This window comes from Amborella trichopoda, chromosome 2 (genome assembly GCF_054954075.1).
Source record: "Amborella trichopoda isolate Santa Cruz 75 chromosome 2, AtrichopodaSantaCruz75HAP2 v2.0, whole genome shotgun sequence".
Classification (NCBI taxonomy): domain Eukaryota; kingdom Viridiplantae; phylum Streptophyta; class Magnoliopsida; order Amborellales; family Amborellaceae; genus Amborella; species Amborella trichopoda.
In genome coordinates this window covers 11,983,629-12,006,135 of record NC_142337.1, presented here as the reverse complement: position 1 = coordinate 12,006,135, position 22,507 = coordinate 11,983,629, and the positions used below count along the sequence as shown (strand labels likewise).

The 22,507-nt window shown below is 35.7% G+C and overlaps 1 protein-coding gene across 6 annotated transcripts; it reads right to left on the bottom strand.

The window, feature by feature from the left end:
- Positions 1 to 1,531: 1,531 nt before the first annotated feature.
- Positions 1,532 to 22,154, bottom strand: LOC110008444 (DTW domain-containing protein). 6 transcript variants are annotated; one of them, XM_088858008.1, is made up of 4 exons: positions 20,077 to 22,154; positions 17,928 to 18,051; positions 9,697 to 9,848; positions 1,532 to 1,937 (listed from the first exon to the last, which is right to left on the bottom strand). In XM_088858008.1, the coding sequence occupies exon 1, from the start codon at positions 21,553 to 21,555 to the stop codon at positions 20,251 to 20,253; it is 1,305 nt and encodes a 434-aa protein (XP_088714134.1). In that variant the 5' UTR covers positions 21,556 to 22,154; the 3' UTR covers positions 1,532 to 1,937; positions 9,697 to 9,848; positions 17,928 to 18,051; positions 20,077 to 20,250. The 6 variants fall into 6 exon arrangements, with proteins under 6 accessions (XP_088714134.1, XP_088714137.1, XP_088714135.1 ...); XM_088858011.1 differs by having other exon boundaries at positions 17,962 to 18,051; XM_088858007.1 differs by lacking the exon at positions 1,532 to 1,937 and adding an exon at positions 7,742 to 8,189.
- Positions 22,155 to 22,507: the final 353 nt, after the last annotated feature.

The following is a 22,507-nucleotide window of genomic DNA, read 5'->3' as shown; positions in this document are numbered from 1 at the left end:
TGAGTTATATGAGGGCTGAATAATGCCATTGTGGAGGAATTTAAAAAATAGGAAAAGATGGGAGGAACTTCCTATTTGCAATCACGCTAAAAGCGCTATTTACCCTCCTTTTAATGATTAATGGGTGCGTACACTATGCTCCACATGGGATCACACTACATTTACTCCCTCGGGCCAAATAAGGAGATTTTTTTTTATTAGTTTATTTGAAATTTCAGGATCCATCTAAATATAATTATAACTAGATAATCATTTTCAAAGAAATTTTTTTTTTTTTTTTTTCTTTAACCTCTCGATCATTCCTTTAAAAAATTGGATGGTTCTAGTGCAATTTTGAGATGTCTTTCTTTTGAGGCACATAGAGAGTAAAAGTTTTTTTTTTTTCTTTGAAGTTGGTTGCCGGATCCTAAAGGTCACATCCCCAAAATTTGGGATCTGAAAGACATCTTTATTATAAATTAATATTAATGTGTAAAAAGGAGAGCATGGCAAACCAATAATTAAGATATTTGAAACTAACAGGTCCGGATTGCCAATGAAGGCACTAAAAGGGCGAGTCTTCACAGCACCAGATTTGGCTCAATGTAAAGAGAGAGTGAGCACAAATTTAGTAGAAAAAATAGTGAGAGACAGAGAAAAACGGGTAAAAAAAATTATCTATTGAAATAGGGAAGATGTATCCTTTCTTGTAATGAAAAAGTTTATATAAGGATGCTACTTTATAATGTAGAACTACAGATGCCCCTCAAAAATCTATTGGAAAAGTTAGTTTTAATGTTGAAAAACCGATGGATTTATCATCTCGACATCGAGATGTATGATTATAAAAAATAAAAAGATTTGAAGTCTCAAAAATAGTGCATTTTACAACATATTATCTACACCGTCCATTTTCAAGATTTTTATATGTTTATAGCTCTATTTGATTTCAATCATTTTTTAAATTTAAAATTTTATAATTAGATATAAAAATAGATTTTGAGATAATCCTAATAACATTTTACATCAGAATTATATACCATGAAAAAATTCGGAAGCTCAACATCCAACCATCACCATCCAATGGTCATAATTGATCTAACAGCCATCCAATAGTCATAAACTACAACCACCGCTCCAACAGTCACTAACCATCACAACTGCCGTGCCAATCGAATAAACCATCACAACTGTGCTGCCAATCCAACGGCTAGTATTATAGCCACTGCGGTGCACACATGCTGTCTAATGTGCGGTTGAATCTGGGTGCACACATGCTGTCCGATGTGCGGTTGAATCTGGATTGCATCTCGTACAAAAGGGGCGAGTTACAAAACCTACTCGTACACAGGTTAAAGGCGCCTCAACGCCGATACAAGCATGCAAAGTGTGTCTCAAATGTCCTGGCGTGTACATAGAATCTCATTCTTTCCCATCTGTTCCATAAATATCAGGCTACAAAGAGTAGATACCACTCTTTCATCTTCTTTTTTTTTTTTGAAATTATCAACAGTTCTTTCTTTTTTTTCTATTCTTCAATACGAGACTACAAACTCACAACCTTCTTTCTCTTTATTACAAACTTGAAGAAAAAACTAATTTGAAGTAAACTGCTTGTTCAAAAGGCCCAAAATTCGTACCAAAATTCCAGTCCACCACAAGAAAAATCAAATGGGTACATGAAACCTGAGGTAGCAGCAAGCGGTAACATGAATTTCACAGTGAACCCACATAATGGTAAACTTACAATGACCCTTCATGGATCAAAACACAAAAATGCCTCAATGGACCTTCAGCACCAAAGGGCACTATATACTATGATTCACTCCAGCTAAGCTACAACTCATAGAATCCATGTCTCCTTCACAAACCTCATATTATGTTGCTCTGAATAAAATAACCATAATCCTCTGATCTTGTGTATAGAACGCCTTCAATGGACAGTGAATCAATGGGCTCTGAAGATACACGAAACATAACCGACCTCAACATTCAAACCAAATGGAATCACTCCGTAAGAAACAAGTTTGATAGTTTAGATGTTTAGGGCGTCTTTGATAACCGGAAGTTGCTTACTAGAAGATGGAACTTACATGTTATTGTAGAAGTTTTATGTTTGATAAAAAAATGTATGTTTATTATGAGAATTTCTTAGTACCCCTTATAGGCTTAAAAAAAATTGTGTTTTTAAACGGAACTTAAGAAAAGAACTTTATGATGATAAAAAAATGGAACTTTGTCCCCATTAAAAAAGGCTTGAAACCTCGTGAAGAATTTATCACCGATGAAAACCTAGCCGCGGACCCAACCGTAGCTGCATAGATGAAAACCACAAAAGACGAGAGACCGTCCTCGCCGACCAGCCTCCTCGCTAAAGCCTCAACAGAAGCCCTGATTTTTCTCACTTTATTGTTTTTCTTTCTCATAGCTTTTTCGCTCTGTCTGGTTTTTTCGATCTCCCATGATTTTACTCTTTCTAGTTATTTCTCTCCCCATTGGTTTTTTCTCCCCCTAGTTTTTTCTCTCTTGGTTAGTTTTCTCTCTCTAGTTTTTTTTAGGTAAACTTTCCGTCATTTGTGTTTCAACATCGTTTAAAATTTTTTATGCACAAACCCTCTCTACTATTTTCGGCCATTACATTGATTTTTATGAGAACCTCAACCATTGCCGACCATATTTGGGGGCTTTTGGTGCGATGCTTTTCCTTTCTCAAGCCTCCATTTTTTACATCACTGCAACATATTTTTATGTTTTAAAAAATTTACCAATGCAAATATATTTAAACTAGGATTATCTTTTCTCCAGGATATATCCCTACTTGGTGTATTTTTTGTAGGAAAATTGTTTCATGCGAGTTGGACCGCATTTCTACATATGCAGACAAGAAGTGTAAAGCACCCATCTTGAAGATGGATGGAAGTAGGTGTTCCATCTAAAACCAATGGAAACTAACGGTCCAAATGTTTTCTTACTAGAATTATTATTTCTAGTTTTTTAAATCTATTTATTTTTCCATATTCATGATCTCCATGTTGAGATTACATGTCCTTAAAAATTAAGTCTTAAAATCCATCTCAAAAATAGATTTATTAAGAGGCCTGCACTTCTACATATGCGGGCTAGGCCACATAAAAACTGGTTTTTTGATATATTGTACTTTATTTGTTGTATTCCATTACATTTCTTTTTTATTTTTTTATTAAGAAATCGCGTAATGATTTGAAGTTCGTAGTGAATGAGGTTTTTATTTTTTTAACATCAAATCAGGATTTTACTTTTATTGTTTTATTTTTTATTATTTTTTTTGGTTGTTATGTGGCTCTACACTTTTTTTTTTTTTTTATTGTGTTACTTGTTTGGTTTATATGTGCAATATTTTGCTTTCGTTCAATAAAAAATGGACTAGAAATACAATAGAAAACAACTGTAAATTTATTTTGTTTGGTTTACATGAGCAATATTTTAGTTTATAAAGGAATATCAATGTGATAGAAAACAAACTGTAAATTTATTTTGTTTGGTTTATCTTTACTGTAATTAGTTAAGTCTTCACTCTTTTATATTTTTTGTTAGTCTCAGTGAACCCGTGTTTGCGGGGTTTTTATTTTGGATTTCTGAATTTCAAATTTGACAAGTCTTGTTCTACGCATTTTGCTTCGAAATCCTTCTTGTGGTTCAATACTTTGCAATTACAAGTTCCCTTGCTAGATGCTATTATTTTACATGATTTAAGGGACATCTTGCTTGGTTTTTCTAGGTTTCAAAACAAGTCATGCCTACTTATAAGCATGCTAGACTGTGGATTTTTTTTGGTTTGATTAATGCTTCTCACAATGCAAAGAATATTGCTATTCACTTTTTTAGATGGTTATTGCTTTGTTCTACATATTAATGTTTATATGTGTATCGTTAAACATGATGATTGCATTATCCTTTTCTCTTGTTATTAGTTGGGGTTTGTTCTTTTAAATCCATTTGGCAGCATTGGAAACTTAATAGTATATGCTTGAATCAATTTTGTTGGTAGTCTTGTACTGTGAATGTGGTTATTATTTATATGATGCAAAGAGAAAATGAGTGGAAGCCATAAATTTAGAGGTTGAAATAAATAGCGATTGTATATTTTTGTGAAGTCTCTGTAAGTAGGGCCCTGCTTATTATCATTTTTTTGTTCTTCATGTTCATCTTGAACATACAAAGAATTAGAAATGTCACTAACATTCTTTTTGGCTAAGGAATATAGCAATGAGGGAATGAAATGTTGATCCTCATCAATAAAAACATTAGGAACTGTGATATGTACTTGTATAGGTGTGATTAGATTAATATGAGAATGCCTAAGATAATTTATGCAATAGATGTATGCAATTAAGTAACGAGTTGGATGAATATAAAATAAATTGGAAGACAACCTAAAATGATGTATGCAATTGATGTGAAGTGTGATTGTATAAAATATATTGGAGGATAACCTCGTATAACTCAAAAGTCCTAGTTTTTCTCTCTCTGGTTTTTACTTTTATCCCCTAGTTTTTTCTCTCTGTATTTCTCTCTCCCATGATTTTTTCTCTCACTGGTTGTTTTGTTTGGTTAATATGTGTATCTATAAATTGTTTAATGTAAGTGGTTTATTTTGGAAGGATAAATTTGGGATTTGAACAAAAAAATTAGAAGATCAAGATTGTTTTGAAGCCTTTTGATTACATTTGTTGACCAAAAAATAATTTGTGTTGACATGGTCTTTCAACTCCATATTGATCTGATCTTGTGATTCTTTCTAGATGTCCAATTCATGCATATTTGGGACTTACGATATGTCGAAGTTAAAGTCAATAGTGAATTCTGTTTCTTGCACTGTTTGTTGGATATTCCCCCAACTCCTGTGTGTGGTGTTTTGCAATGATTGTTGGATTTTTCCCCACTCTTGTGTGGGGTGTTTTGATTTCAATAAAAGAATTATTGGTACTCATATATTTTTCCTTGTTTTTGATGTGCATATATCATTTAATGATATTTGCCGATTGATCGCATGGAATTGCCATTGGTCACTCTGCAAAATAATTTAACGTTGATATTTAATAGTCCTTCTTGACCACCCAAAAATCGTTTTGAAGTATTGTTCTTTTGGGATTTGTCACTTCTATTTATGATTAAATTATGATATCTTGAACGATATAAACTATTTTCCCCTTGAACGAATTCAATTTTTTGTCTGAATATCCTATCAGAAAAATATCTCTTTCGAATACATATCATATGAAAAATGGGGTCAGCAGGCGCAATTAGTTTTCGTGGATCTGTAAAATGTTTTTAGTACAAGACTTCGAGTGTCTTTGTGAAGGATGATCCTCGTTTGAGCTGAAAAAGCTTGTATTGTTTTATCCAAATGTTCACCTTGCATCAATTCCTGCTCCTTTGTCCGCTGATATTGATTGTGCTACCTTCTATGAACACACTGATTTTTTTTGTTTATATATTAGTAACTTTGAATGCCACCTTCTATGATATATACTTGTATAGGTGTGACTAGATTAATATGAGAATTTCGATAATTTATGCAATAGATGTATGCAATAGAGTGACAAGTTGGATGATTGTATAAAACATATTAGAGAATAGCCTATGATGTGCATGCAATAGATATGAGGTATTGGATTATTGTATAAAATATATTGGAGGATAACCGAATTTGTACAAAAATAAGGCCAAATACGCGGCCAAGAAGACACAGTCATCGCTGGTCTCAAGTTGATAAACAGAAGGCAACTCCTTTACAACTGCCTTCCCTTTCCCCTTCGGAGTGCCCTGACCACATTCGGAATAATCCCCACAAAAGAATTTCACCCATTCCTCGAAGGTGACCCTGCCATTGCTAGACCGGGCAACGATCGACTGGTAGGCCTCGAAGATATTTTGAAGACTGGCGGGCGGCTCTTCATCCCCCAAGTTAGCACCATCGAAAATGACCGAGTTCGGGGGCACAAACTCGTCATACATAGCCTTGATCATCAGGAGACCTCCAATAAAATGAAGATCTAGTGAATATATTCCTGCTTCCCCATGCCCAAGAAGCCAGGTATTGCTAACATGACTCCACGTCTCCAGTAATACCGTTCACCTTACTCCAACACTTTTCAAAAAACGCCGAGAAGGGGCAACCTTGATCAAGCCCGTACTGACGGGCAAAGCGGTAGGGGAAATACCCCTCTAACTTGGCACTGTGAGGAGTCTGATAAGGTATGAACATGAGCTCCTTAATGGTTGTTGGAGCGCCATTTAGCTCCTTCCCTAACTCATCAATGAAGGCGCAGTCGGTGAAGCTCCCGACCGGAAAAGGGACCACCTCATGTTCAAAGAATCATTCCCAAATAGACCCCGAGCCTCCCCTGGGGTATGGAAGATGGCCCTCTAGTTGGCAATCCTCATCAAGAAGGGCCACTGTTTATCTCGTAAGCATTAACGCTTGACATAGTTGCGATGTGCGGTGTTGGATGATTGTATAAAATGCATTGGATGATTGTCTAAGATGATGTATGCAATAAATGTGAAGTATTGGATGATTATATAAAATATATTGGAGGATAACTTAGTGATTTTGTAAGACTTTGGCTATATATATATGTGTGTGAGTGTGAGTGTGAGTGTGCATGTGTGTGCATGAGACCATACAAAGAACACACATGATGAAGGTATGGAGCCTAATTGTCACAAAATAATAATAATAGATCCGTTGTTTTCCTATAATAGGATGAACCCCCACCCGTCGTCAAGTACAATGGCTAATGATAATATGAGAGCCAAGAGAAATTTGTAGTGGACGCAATCAGAAGATGACTTTTTTATCGACCTTATGAAGAAGGAGACCAAAACCGCAGGGATCGGGGGGCTTTAAAAAAGGTGCATAGCGACTAATGGTGGAAGCCATGAGAACCAAGTATGGTCAAATAAATATCAAAACTAGGCTAAAGAGCAAACACAAATTCTTTAGAACCATGTTCGGTGATATAATTTAATCATAAATGGAAGTGGAACAAATCCCCAAAAGAACAAAAACTTCAAAATCATTTTTTGGTTGTTAAGAAGGACTATAACTATCAACATTACATTATTTTGCAGAATGACCAAAGGCAATACCATGTGACTAGTCGGCAAATTTCATTAACTGATATATGCAAGTCAAAAACAAAAAATGATATATGCATGTCAAAAACAAAGAAAAATATATGAGCACTAATACTTCTTTTATTGAAAGAAAACCCACACAAGAGTAGGGGGAAAATCCAACAATCAATGCAAGAAAAAGAATTCACTACTGAGTTTAACTTCTGACATATATTAAGTCCCAAATATACATGAATTGGACATCAAGAAAGAATCACAAAATCAAATTAACATGGAGTTGAAAGACTGTCAACACATTATTTTTGTTCAACAAATGTAACCAAATGGCTTCAAAACAATCTTGATCTTATGATTTTCCGTTCAAATCCCAAATTTATCACACCAAAATAAGTTCCCAAAACCAATTACATGAAACAACTCATAGATAAACACAGATTAACCAAACAAAATAATCAGTGGGAGAAAAAAACCAAGGGAGAGAGAGAGAAAAAACCAGAGAGAAAAAATAATGGGACAGAGAAATAGAGAGAAAAAACCAAAGAAGAGAGAAAAACCTAGGGCTTCTGAGATGAGAAGGCTATCCTCCAATACATTTCATACAATCATCCAACACCTCACATCTATTGCACACATCATCATAGGCTATCATCTAATATATTTTATACAATCATCCAACATTTCACATCTATTGTATACATCATCATAGGCTATCCTCCAATTTATTTTATACAATCATCCAAGACCTCACATCTATTGCATACATCATTATAGGCTATCGTCTAATTTATTGCATACATCATCTTTAGACTGTCCTCCAATTTATTTTGTACACTCATGGAACTCGTTACTCAATTGCATACATCTATTGCATTAATTATCCTAGGCATTTTCATATTAATCTAATCACATCTATACAAGTACATATCACAGTTCCTAATGTTTTTATTGATGAGGATCAACATTTCATTCCCTCATTGCTATGATCCTTAGCCAAAAAGAATGTCAGTGACATTTCTAATTGAGTCTATCTTCAAGATGAACATGAAGAACCAAAAAATGGTGATAAGGCAGGGCCCTACTTCCAGAGCCTGCACAAAAAATATACAATCACTTTTTAGTTCAACCTCTAAATTTTTGGCTTCCACTCATTTTTCCTTTGCATCGTATAAATAGTAACCACATTCATAGTACAAGAATACCAACAAAATTGATTCAAGCAAACACTATTTAGTTTCCAAAAGCATGGACCCTCATTTCATATCTGTCAAATGGATTTAAAAGAACAAACCCCAACTAACAACAAAAGAAAAGGATAATGCAATCATCATGTTTAACAATACACATATAAACATTAATATGTAGAACAAAGCAACAACCATCTAAACAACCATCTAAACAAAATTGAATAGCAATATTCTCTGCATTGTGAGAAGCATTAATCAAACAGAAAAGAATCCATAGTCTAGCATGCTTAGAAGTAGGCATAACTTACTCTAAAACCAAGCAAAATATCTCTTAAATCATACAAAATAAAAGCAAATAATAGCATCTAGCAAGATAACTTGTAATTGCAAAGTATTGAACCACAATAAAGATTTTGAAGCAGAATGCATACAACAAGACTTTATCACACCTGAAATTTAGAAATCCAAATTAAAAACCCCACAACCATCACAAACATGTGGGTTTACTAAGACTAACAAAAAATAAAAAATAGTAAAGACTTAACTAATTTCAGTAAAGATAAACCAAACAAAATAAATTTACAGTTTGTTTTCTATCACATTGCTATTCTATTAGAAACCAAAATGATAACCAAAAAACAACAATATAGAGCCACATAACAACAAAAATAGTAATAATAAATAAATAAAATAAAAGTAAAATCCTGATTTAAGTTAAAAATAAAATAAAAACCTCATTCACTACCATAGATCGAGCCGTAAGAACTTCAAATCATTACTTGATTTCTTAATAAAAAAATCGAAAACAAATGTAATGGAATAAATATGGAAATGCAGCAAATAAGTACAATATATCAAAAATACATCAGTTAGGGATATATCCTCAGGAAAAGATAAACCTAGTTTAAATATGTTTTCATTGATAAATTTTTTAAGACAGGAAAATATGTTGTAGTGAAAAAACTGAGGCTTGAGAAAGGAAAAGTATCACACCAAAAGCCCCAAAATATGGCGAAAAATGGTAGACAAGGTTTTCACATAAAAAATCATTGTAATGGCCGAAAATGGCAGAAAGGGATTGTACATAAAAAAATCATGGTAATGGCCGAAAATAGCAGAGGATTTGGACATAAAAAATTACAAATGATGCTTAAACAAATATGGCGGAATTTTTACCTAAAAAAAAAACGAGAGAGAGAGAACTAACCATGGGAGAGAGAAAAAACAAGATAAAGAGAGAAAAAAACAGGGGAGAGAAAAAACTAGAGAGAGAGAGAGAGAAAGCCAATGGGGAAAGAAATAACCAGAGAGAGAGTGAAAATCATGGGAGATCAAAAAATTCAGAGAGAGCGAAAAAACTATGAGAAAGAAAAACCGTAGAGTGAGAAAAATCAGGGCTTCTAAGATGTACCTTGTTGTGAGGAAGCTTTGGCGAGGAGGCTCATTGGCGAAGAGGGAAGCGGCAAGGATGGTCTCTCGCCTTTGTGGTTTTCATCTCTGCGGCTAGGGTTGGGTCTGCAGCTAGGGTTTCATCAGTGAGAAGTTCTTCACAAGGCTTCCAGCCTGTTTCATCATGGACAAAGTTCCCTTTTTTCATTGGCATAAAGTTCCTTTTTTAAGTTGTGTAAAAACACGGAACTTTTCTAAGCCTAAAGGGGTAACTTCTACGGTACTAAGAAGTTCTCGTAACTTACATTTTTTTATCAAACATACAACTTCTACAGTAACAAGTAAGTTCCATCTTTTGGTAAGTAACTTCTTGTTATCAAACATGCCCTTAATGTAAGTGGAAAGAATGGATACCAGCTAATGTTAGATAACATCAGAAAACAAGTCATCATCATCATCAGAGTCTTATCCCAACTATTTCGGGTTGGCTTCATGAATCTTGTTTCGTCATTTTGCTCTATCAAGAGCCACACCCTCAGTGAGACCATAAATCCCCGTATCTTTTCTCACTACTTCCATCCATATATTTTGGGGCCTTCCCCTTGCCCTTTTAGAGCCTTCTACTTGAACCAAATCACACCTCTTAACCGGTGTTGTATTGGATCTACGCTATACATGGCCAGCCCAACTAAGTCTACTTTCCCTCATTAGAACATTAGAAAACAATTAAACACAAAATTTAATGGCTATTGAACTTCATAAGGAAAAAGTTTATATAAAGCTAAGGCTCTAAATAATCAAATTAGAGCCCACCTCAAAAATTTCACTAGAAGAGGTTTGTTTTGATGCCCAAATATTCTCAAATTGATCATCTCGATATAAAGATGCATGGACAAGAGAAAAAAATGGATTTCAAGATGGAAATAGTGCATCTTGTATCGCATTTTTTGACCGTAAATTTTCAAGATTTTCAAGTTTTCATAGATCTGCTCGATCTACACTATTTTTGAAGCTTTAAATTTTATAATTAAAGATGGGAATATATTTTTAAGGCTATCACAAAGATTTCCAATATTGAAACCACATTTCTCGACACTATTTAAAGGTGTGCTTTACTTTGACTGTTTAGAGCCGAGGCTCTAAACAAACCGCACCCCTTAAGTACGAGTGTGGTTTCTATAAGGTTGCAACCTTAAACAATCCAATTAAGGCACACCTACAAATTTTATCATACCATGCAATATTGATGTAAAAAATTCTTAGGATTATCTGAAAATTATAAAATTCTTAGGATTATCTGAAAATCTCTCTCTCTCTCTCTCTCTCAAAGTGAGTGTGTGCGCAGGCGCGTGCATGTGCCCATGTGTGAATATAATATGTGCATAAAACAACTCATGTAGAAGTTTCAAAGCATTTCATATGCATATTATTACTGATCAAAAAGTATATGGGCATTCTTCCAAGCGCTTCACACAGCTGTAAAAGACGTTAAAAAAAAAACACCAAAAATCTTCATTTCAATTGTAGGGGAGAACACACAGTAGAATGTCTTAAAATTTAATAACAGAAGATAGAATTATCCATCAAAGGTCATGTCTTCATTTCTGACATAAAATGGAATAGTTAGATGTAATATGTAGCAAATGAATATTCTAAAGATGTATTGATCTCAAGACACACTTATATTGTGTTTTTAATGAACCAAATGAACCGTCACTGCTGATGATACATCTTTTAGAAAAATGTAAGATAGTCTAATACTAAATTTCTCATTAGAGGGAATTTGAGAACACTTGCAACGTACATACTGAACATGTAACCCATGAAGAACCCATCAAATACTAAAATATATTTATTATTCACTTCTGCTGAATATCAATACTGCAAAGGTGTTATGAACACATTAACAAAAGATTAAGGATGTTCAGCAACTCTAATCTCTTCTCTTGAATCCAGACCACAGCTAGTTCTCTACAAAATAATTTACAAGTTTCAAAGACCCATGATTTAATAACAATGTTTTCAGTATAATAGAAGATAAACTTACTTGACATCTCACCCATCTAATCTAAAATTAATAGTTAAAGAGCTCGAGATGATATACAACTGTTTGATTACTTTTAGCCTCCCCCATGGAATGATGTGAAGTGTCTTTTATCTCATAGTTTTAGAATTCCAACATTTGTTGCATCCCCTATAATTCTTTTCCTTTGGGACTCATTCCATTTCTAGCTAATTCCACCTCCAAAAGCAAGCTCCTAAGAAGAGGCTTCTAATGGTATGTGCTTGTATCGAGTAATATAGTTAGTGATTCAAGAAATTATAAAGTACCAGAAATGGTGCACATTTCTTTATCACCAAGAAAGACACCCAATTGAAAGTAAATGGATTGGAAAGGGTAAGTTTAATCCAAATGATGTTGGGTGGAGAGTAGGGCTCCAATGCTCAAGATTAAAAGAAGATAACACCCAAAGAATTGTTAGTGAAAAATGGAACATCTATCAACCCTACAAGAGGGCTTAAACGTTAGAGAAATGGAAGACACACACATCAAGCTAGGCTCAAAGAAATTAAGGGAGCAATTTGAAATGCATTTGGCTCCAGATTCAGGTTTAGAATAACAAATTTAGAGAAACATATGGGGGCATCCTGGAGGAACATTTTACATCAAGACACTACAGGTGCCCAACTGAACACGAAATGTATGTTGTACAGACAAGTAGCTTTGGAGAATGTGCTTATATGGCTCTGGAGGTTGATATATGGAGGAACGGCGACTTTCAGTGGTGGCCTTATTGGCCTCAGCTATTAAGGCCCCACAGCCCTTGATGCTTTAGTTAGGATTTTGAGCGCAAAGAAAAGACACTCAATAGCTTTGCAGATATAGCAACTTACAAATAATCTTATTAGGGTACTTGTCATGGAAAATACGAAACGTAGCACCAGAGCTAACCTTCCTGCTGATTTCTGGATGGCTTGGGTACTGTGAAGTTCATCAATGCACTATGAAACACAAATGGTATGCCATGACTAATGCATATGCATTTCTTATAAGAGAAATGGTATATGCTTATGACCAATGTGTCTTCAAATCTACTTTTACCACGGATACCATAGAGAACCCCTAGTTAAAGTATTGAAAATGGTGGCAGTAAGGAGAAAATTGCTGGGGTTTATTGTTACTCCAGAACAATCTTCAAGAAGAGAAAGTCCAAGCGTTGGTTTGAATAATTGTAGCCAATAAAAAGGATAATCAACTTAATCTTCACAGATTCTTTAGCGACACACTTGTTTACATGGAGCGATCCAAGACAAACACCTCTAATTGAGAGTCAACCAAGTTTTTGAACTACAACAGGAATGGAGAGCAATTATATGCAATGGTGATAAGACCATGTATAAATTAATTTCTTCTTCTTTTTTTTTGAGAATGTTTACTTGTATTGCGTGTGTCACAATTTACAAAAAGAGGCAGTTTATAAGAAAGGGCGCTCCATACAACTGCCCAAAGAAGGCCAAAAAATGTTTTACATCAAGGAAGAAAAAATACAGCAACGGAATGTAGAGGAGGAATCAATGATCCCCAAGGACCCCAAGATGGGGTCAGAGTGGGCTCCCTCCCTAGCCAGAATGTCGGCGACAGTATTGGCTTCCTTAAAGAAATGATACTTGTAGACTTCTGGAAATTTGCGATATCTCCCAAAAAATATGTTCAAGTCTCCGAGTGCAAGAAGAAGGATTGGAGGCCCAGGCTATAACATTCCTAGAATCCCCTTCCACACATAGCACAGGATTCCAAGAGGGGTTAAACTTGCAAAGGCCCTCCAGTAGGGCAAGAGCCTCAGCAAGAGTTGAGTTGGCTATACCAATAGCACGGGAGAAAGTTAAAAGTAATACTTCCATCATGGGATCTGAATAAGCCCCGTATGCCAGAGGGCCCAGGGTTGCCCAGGGAGCAACCACCAAAATTAAGCTTGGTACACCCCTCCTCCGGTGGTCTCCAAAGCGATGCCCATGAGATCCTCGGGGTTGACAACACTAATAGGGAGGTCATTTGCTATAAAGATCAGAATAAGCAGTCTTTAAAGAACTTGTGATTTTTGGCCAGGAAAGAGACCATCCTACGAATCTTGTCAATCATAGAGGCGACCAAGGACCTCTCACCTTCAAAAGTTCTGTTGTTTCTTTCGGTCCATATCACCCACATGATTGCTGCGACAGAAGCTCTCGAAAGAATGTGACCTGCTTTGGGGCTATGTGGCATACCTCCCCCACCATTTTCCAAGGAGGGCTGCAATGTGGATTCTGAGATTGCGAATGGCCCAAGCTGTCTTGGGCTTTTGGCCTGCAGAGTTTGGGCCACGATATGAGGTGGTACTTGTGACCATTGTCCCCAGACCAGAAGAACTCCACATCATCCTCTCTAATCTGGCAGCAATGGAGGCAGGGATAAAAAATTTTAATTAAAAATGAGATGTGGTGGCCCACCACATATTATGTTCCAGGTGATCATTAACATGTGTCTTATCTCATGCCAGCGTTGGTGCTCATTAACTCTCTTATGTGCCTCGTTCATTTATACTACATATTTTTTTCTTTATTTTATTTCTACTAAATATTTATTTTTATTTATACTCGATATTTTCTCTTTACTTATTATTCTTAACACTTCCTCATCTAACCATTGATGTAGCTTATCGATACAGTGAATTTGAGAGCAACAAGGCATTTTTGAATTGCGTCATTAGATAGACATGCACAACAAACCAGTCGCAAGTATTGGTGGACAACTTGACCAAGTATCGGTGGGGCCCATGATGCTCTGATATTAGTATGGATGGGGATGCATAAGGAGAACAGTGATGTAACTTGACATTTCTCTAAATTTAGGATATGGATACTTGTATCCTATCTATCACATCTATAAATATATATTTTAGCTTGTATAATATAGTAATATATGCATCCATCACATGATACGAATACATAACATATCGTAATGTCCACTGTTACACGTTATTCACATTATGTTTTTATAATTATGTCAAATCACATTTGCAAGTATCCTAGCCAGTGTGGGAAAGAGTAACTCGGACTCAGCCCAAGTCTAGCCAAGCCAAAAAGTGTTCAAAAAAATAAAAAATAAAAAAATCCCAAAAAATAGGAAAAATATGTTAAAATAAAATTAAACAAAACACATTTAAATGAGGTTAAAAAAAGTAGTGAAAAATGGATTGACCAAATCAATTTGTGAATGGGGGTATTATTTTTAAAATACAAAAAGAAGGGAAATGTAAAAATACGTATTCACGGCCAAACACTTTACAATCTTTGCTAAAATGATAGAAAACATATAAAAAAAACATATTACAAATAAATTTATTATTTTTTTGGATTTTTTTTTTTATTTTTTTTTAAGATCCCCGAGTCAGACCACCCAAACTCAGGGATACTTAGACTTGTCAGGGTGGCAAGTCCGAGTTACTCGGACTAGTCCACACTGATCCTAGCAACATCTGGTATTAGTACCGGCATAGCAACCATAAGACACCAGCACAATAAGCATATACAAGTCCATGCATTATAGCTTGGAGCCCACACAAATTACAACCAATTACTTACTTTGTAATTTGCTGCTCAGGTTACAAAGAGGTGTCACATGCAAATGCAGCCTAATGGATTTCACTTTTCTCATTTTCCTTTAACTTCATGCCATGCATCTCCAATGAATCAAATGTCAAATGAATTCCCTGGTAGGAGGATGAAGAAGCCATAATGTTCCCACCTAGTCACCGAAGCATGTAATGATTGGTAGGAGATTGCCGTAGGGTAAGGAGTAAACAAAGGATATGAAGAAATAAAGCATCAAAGGAGCTAGAGCAACTAAAGGTTTGATGCTAAGAAAATTTTGATAAGGAGCTAGAACAGAATGATAGAAAGCATTGTGAAACTTTTAGTTTCAATTTTGCAAAATAAATAGTACTTGCAACAAACTTAATTTAGTTTTATTATGGGAATCAAAGAGGAGGGTGATGGGGAAGATGACAATGATGCTGACAAAGAGACAACTATGATGAAACTGATTACGTCTTTGATTTCGTAGCATGAGATAGTATTCTTGGGTTAGAATCAAGGAGAGGAGACTTCCATATGAATACTTGACAATTGTTTTGACATTTATTTTTTATAGGTAGGCATTTGCTCATAACTTTCTAATGAATCGAATTATATAGATACTCAAACATGTCAGACAAACAAATGCGACTATATTTGTTCAAGTATTCATTTATTCGTTCAGCATGCTTAGTTTGTTTTTCTGGTAATACTAAAGAATTTCTGAATGCTGCTCATTTACACACGACATTAGAGATACTGAAAAATGCATGCCCTTAATGATGTTTTATTATTGCTTTTATGATATCACAGTTTTATTATTGCTTTTATGATATCACATTGTCAATTTGTATAAAATTGAACTATTAAACATGTGTAATACATGTTAAAAAGGAATTTCTAACATTACCTTTTTCTTTTCTTTTCTTTATACTTTCTGGATATTTGGAAAATTTTCTTTTTTTTCCAAACTATTGAACAGTCGGACAATTAATTGGGACAAAGTTAAACCAGAGACCATTTTGTCAATTTGATAATTTTCCAGTCCAATCAACATCGATATGCAGATATGGAAACCAAACCAGATCACTGCAAGCAGTATATATGTAGGCAGTCAGCTTGTTCACATTCAATATATCCTCAATCAGTATTTTAATACTTGGGGCTCAGCGAGTGCCCAGAGTCAGCCGGCTCTGGAAGTCTTGAAATGACTCAGAGATTCATGTCCTAGTTGAAGAAAAAATGTTCAAAAAATCCTGAAAAATAGAAAAATAGGACAAATAAAAGAAAAATGAAAAATCATACAAGATTATAGAAACTGTATACAAAATGAAAATTAATGTAAAGTAAATTTTTAAGGCGAATCCAGATAGGTTCAGTGAGAAAAAAAAAAGTAAGAAAAAGGGGTTGGCCAAACCTCTTCTGATATTACAAATCTTGCAAATCCGACATTTTTATTTTTTTTTTGTGGATTAATGCCATGGAAATTTTGGATTCAATAGAGGACAGCAACATATGTTTAGGGATGAACTTTCAGGGGGATTGTAGCTCTCGGCGATAGGAACAAGCAAGAAAGAGGGATCACATTTCTTTCCCTTTTTATTTTCTGAAAAAGTGTTGGACTTGTCAAGGTCTCAAGTACTCAGTTGAGTCCCACGGCGATTTGGCCTACATTAGGGGCCCCTGCGAGTTGAACTAGCAGGCTGCCAGTTCTGAGCAACTCACCTGAGCCCATGTCAGACTCATAGAGTTTTAGAAAACTGCAATACATGGTTTAATATGCACAGGGCCGTTGAGTAGTTCTTTATAACTTTCGAACTAGGCTGGTTCTCCATTTAACAAGAGACCCAATGTATATCCCATGTCTTCTATGGACATCTCTTATATCCTAGAAGACTACATGCCAAATTACCTTCCAATTGGTCTAAGGGTGAAGTACATAGCCATGGCACACACAATGACATTGTTCTGATATGCACAATAGAGATCCAATCAAATAGTATATGAATTCTTTTTTGTCCTGTCATCATGCTCAGATAAAGCAAATCAAGATCGATTTCCATTTATCATGGAGCGTCTCATTAATGGTGTATACCCATTCTACATGACACTTCCAAGAAGTATATTACAGTTTTCAACTCACTTTATTACTATCTAGCACACCTCAAACTATCATCTTTGGACCTTACAACACTTGCATTGATATTGGGAGGAAAAAGATCTAACTAAGTTGTTGGTATTAGTTTCATTTGTGACTCATAGGCCCATATTGTTTTACATACATCAAGTAATGACAACTATTCCTTAGCGCGTGAGTACAAACATATATGTCCTAAAAGGATGCTTACTGCAAGAGATGGATCTAAGTAGAAACAAAATGACAGAAAGAGCCACTTTGAAAAATAACTTCAACAAAATTGAGACTAGGAACCCATGTATGCTCATTACAAATGCCTAGAATAGGGTCATTTTTCCAAAGTGTCATTTAGGTTGCTCTAAAATGGCATTTAGATTGTTTACACTCTTACTAGTATCTTCTTTTCTAGCTCAATAGGTAAGGTTGTAAATTCATAGTGAACATGATTAATAAAGGGCATACCCCTACAACTAAAAGTGAAAAATAATACTCAAAAGACATGCCTGTGAGAAGAAACATCTAATATGGAGGACTTGCCTACTAGCAATGTCCTAATGAATTCACCAAATAAATAGTCTGGATGCTCCTATAGCCACAAATCCTTGTTGCTGCATTGGGCTGCCTTACCTGAAAGTTGGTCACCCATCATGTTAGGCTTTCAAAATACCTGAATTGAGATTCAATCTCAGAAGGAAAGAGGCTGTATGGAACAAATTTTTGTCCAACAAAAAAATAATAAATGCAGCTCAGTTCCTTTCAGATGCTGTTTGGATTGCTTCATCAAATTCAATTCAGGGTAGCAATTGATAGTTACATAATTTATCAGTCACCAAAGGCCATTTCTGAGAATTAAGAATAGACCATATGAGAAATTTTATTTAATGCCAACACTAGGGTCATTTGTACCATAGTAGCTTATGCATGCCCATGTCATTGGATAATAATAACATACATGCAATCCAACATGAAACTAACTTTGTGGTATTAAAAAGAAAACTGGAATGTAGGAAATAGATTGGTTATCAAGATTTTGTATCGCACAGATCACGATTAATAATCTACCTTGTGTTTTAGAAATTAGGACACTGATTGTACAGGATACAGCACTTAAGAAAATTGAACTATTGCAAACAAACAAAACTCTAAATATCAATTCCAGTTTTTGGTGTATACGATACAAACCCCAAGTTTTAACATCAACAATGAACTAGACATGTTATTCCGCTACAAAAATGACCCCTTGATTCTTGGAAACAAAATAGCAATGTTTTACATGTTGTGCAGCATATCTTTCATTAAGCATTGAAATGTCAACTATCTTTCACCTAAGTAATGTGGAACTCATGCCAACATGCCTTGGTACATTCAACAAGTGTCCTGAAACACGACTCGGCCAAGGTAGTACACAGACCTTGGCTGAGGTGAGTAGCCGAAGTTTAAAAAAAATAAAAATGATGATAAAAAAATATACTCTGTATAATAAAATATACTCTGTATAATATAGCTTCACTCCTTGAAAGGCAAGTTGGTTATGTATTCCGACATTCGGACCTTCCTTTATGAGAAGTCCTAAGTTCAATCATTGTCGTTGTTTTTCTCTTTTTTCTTTTCTTTTTGGAACTCTCATCCTTTTAAAATAAAAATAAAAATGACGGTCTTGCTGGTTTTAAAAATTGAAGTTTGCTGGCTGGAGGTGTTCAAACCTCTACCATGTTGGGACATGTGCGTGGCACTACCTAAGAAACCTAACCTAAACTTCACATATTAATATAATTTAACTTTACAAAGAGGTGGTGTACAGCCTACTCACCCGAAACTCACCTCGCCCTTAGGGCGAGGCCGAGTAACTCAACCAAGTCCGAGTGGCCTCGTCTGAGTCTAGGAAAATAACATTATATTTTATTATTCCTTTTTGGAGAGAATGCATAAACTTATTTATTTTTACTTTTTGGCATTTTGTTCCAAACTAATGAGAAGGTACTAAAGTAATCTAGACCATGCAAATGCTGAGACATATTGGTTGAAAGCAGTCTTCTAAAACTTGGCCGAGGCCACTCGGACTCAGCCAAGTTACACAGCCTTGGCAAAGTGAATTTCAGGCTAGTAGGTTGTACACTATGTTTGTAAAGTTTATTTATACCAATATGTGAAGTCTAGGTCACATACGCTTGAATAGCTTCTTGGATAGTGCCCACGCACATGTCCCAGCATGGTAGAGTTCAAACCCCACCAGCAAACTTCAATTTTTAAAAGGTTCAAATCCCACCAGCAAACCTCAATTTTTAAAACCCATGAAACCATCATTTTTTCTTCTTCTTTTTAAGCTTGGGAATTCAAAAGAAAAAAAGAAGGCAACAAGGATTGAATTCAGGACCTCTCATAAAGGAAGGTCCCAATGTCAACATACATAACCAACACGCTTTTTAACGTTTAATGTCAAGATGTGAAAGTTATATTATATTTTTTATCATCATTTTTATTTTTTTAACTCGGGCTAGACTGGGCGAGTCCGAGTAACCCGCCCAAGCAACTTACCTCGGCCAAGGTCTAAGTACATTGGCCAAGTCGTGTTTCAGAACGCTATAATAGTGAAGTAATATAACTATGAATGCATAACCAGAAAGAAGCAAGAAGTTAGAGACAACCACTCACAATTGAGCATGCTTGGAGAAGGCAGCTGGGAGGATGAATAATTGGGCTGACCGATAAGGGGAGAAGGCCTCCCTACTTCATGGTTGGAGACTTGGTGATGATAAAGCCCCAACCTAACCAACTAAGAAGGTGCACAAGGGATTGGTAAGAAGGTATGATGGGCCCTTCCCAATCCTAGGCAAGTTTACTTAGTCTCTCATCCTTGCAGCGCCTTTGATCACCAACCATGGACACTAACACCTCTAACAATTCATCCAGCCCTTCACTATTATCTCCCAGGGCCTTGAAAGCACAAACTATACTCTCTATAGTAGACAAACACCCTTTCTTGGGTTGAACCCTTACCTCACTATACAAACTCTCTTTTTTCATATCCAGCTTCAAATGGGGCAAAAGCTTCAACCATGGATTCTCATAGTATATTCTCCGGGCCTTACCCCAAGTCCCATCCAAAACTAGTAAATGCTTCACCTCAAAATCAATCTCAGCAAAGCTTTTGGCATTGTCACTTGGGAAAAGCAGGGCTGAACCAGGAGGAATAGCAATTTCAAACTCTTGAAACTCCTCAAATTCATCACGACCATTGTCATCATTAACCAGCTTCTTGATCTGACGCCTTTTTACTACGAACCCACTTGAGATAGCTTCTTTGGCTGATGGAGTGGGCAAAATCTGATCAAAATGTTGCATTCTTGGGAGGTTCTTGGGCGCTGTAAAGGCACCAATAAAGTTACCATTGTCTGTTGTTGTGGTATTACCAAAGTCTGGCTTATTGGGGTGGTTTTGAGCAACAGGAGAACTGGTGACACCACCACTCTGTCTAATGGTTGTTTGATCAAAATATGGTTCTTTAGGGTTAGTAAAGATTGCGGTTTGATCAACCCTTGATTTTTCACATTGGCTTCGAGGGGCTTCGTGATCAATCAAGCTGTCGCCATAGCCATTACCTTTCTCAAGTCTAGATTGATGATCTGATTTTTCTGAGTGGTCTTGGGGTAAATGGAGTTCCATGAAACCATTTTCAAAACTACCATCTTCACTAAAACTTGTAATTTGATCAATTTCTGGGCTTTTTAGATGGTTTTTATAATATTGAAGATCGATGAAACTACTGGTAAAACCACCATCTTTATCCACTGTTGGTCCGTGAAACCCCTGTTTTGAAAGATGGTTTTGAGGCAAACACCCATTTTTGCTGATGATTCCTAAAATGGTAGTATTAGAATCTGGTTTCAGAGGACTAATGAGAAACTGGGCTTGATGGTGAATATCTGATACAGTAACAACAGATATATTTTTCAACCCAAGCAATGCAATCCTTGTGGAGTTAAGTGGATGCTTCTTTTCCTGAGAGTGTTGCAGAATTGTAATGGGAATTGGGTTGTCAATAATTGGGGTTTTGAGCCTTTTGCAAATGCAAAAAGAGGCAGGCTTTGAGCATGAGTTGCAGAATGGTCTTTTAGTAGTTGGGTTTGCCATCTGTGGGTTTGTTCAGAGTTAGAGAGAGAAGATCTTTGAAAGCAAGAGAGTTTTCGAAGGAAGGGTTCTTCAGGGTTAGATGGAGAGACGTTTTGGTTGTTGAAAAGCTTGAGAGAGAAGGGTTTAAATGGAGGTTTGCAGTGCCAAACATGAAAAGTTGAGGACCAAGGTGGCATATTGAATCTGGAATAATTGTGTTGCGTTCTAGGGCGAGGCGAAAATGGCTGGAGCAGTGTGCTATGCTTTTAGGTACCCACTTAGTAGTTAGGACACGTAGCTCTGAAGAATTTCTTCCCATGCATGCCAGGCCCACAACAGCCCAAGCTGAGGGATGGTCATCAGGTCAAACCGTCTGTTCTAGGTCTAGGTGTTGGATCCAGCAGGCTGGGTCTGTGGCTAAATGATCGGGCCTGATTTGAGTCAGGTTTGGGTGGCCCCGACCCAACCCCTCTATATACAACTATAAAATATATAGTAGGGGAATGATTCTATGGAACGGTTGTGTATAATAATATAATGTAACAAGGACAATGGCTCTTACCTTTGGCAGGAATTGAGCCTAAGATGTAGCCTTACAAATTATCAAGTGCTAATCAATTACGCCCAAGCTCTTTTCTTATATACTATAACAATCTTCAAAAACTATATTAATGTCATTTGTTTGATCCCAATTTTACACTCTTTTCATTCTATTGATCAATCACAAAAAAAAAAACAAAATGCTACAAACAAGGTTTTTTAGAAATGTGGTTGCATTGTATTACTATTGGGATGAAGAGCGGGTGTATGCAATTTTTTAGGTGATACAAATGCTACAAACATGGTTCTCTAGAAGTGTAGTTGCATTGTATTACTTTACAACCATTGCATAAAATCATTATCCAAATATATATATATATATATATATATATATATATATATATATATATATATATTATAAATATATGAAAAA

Bases quoted from the DNA above. Each gene is read 5' to 3' on its own strand.
- LOC110008444 (XM_088858008.1), bottom strand. From the start codon at position 21,555: ATGGCAAACCCAACTACTAAAAGACCATTCTGCAACTCATGCTCAAAG.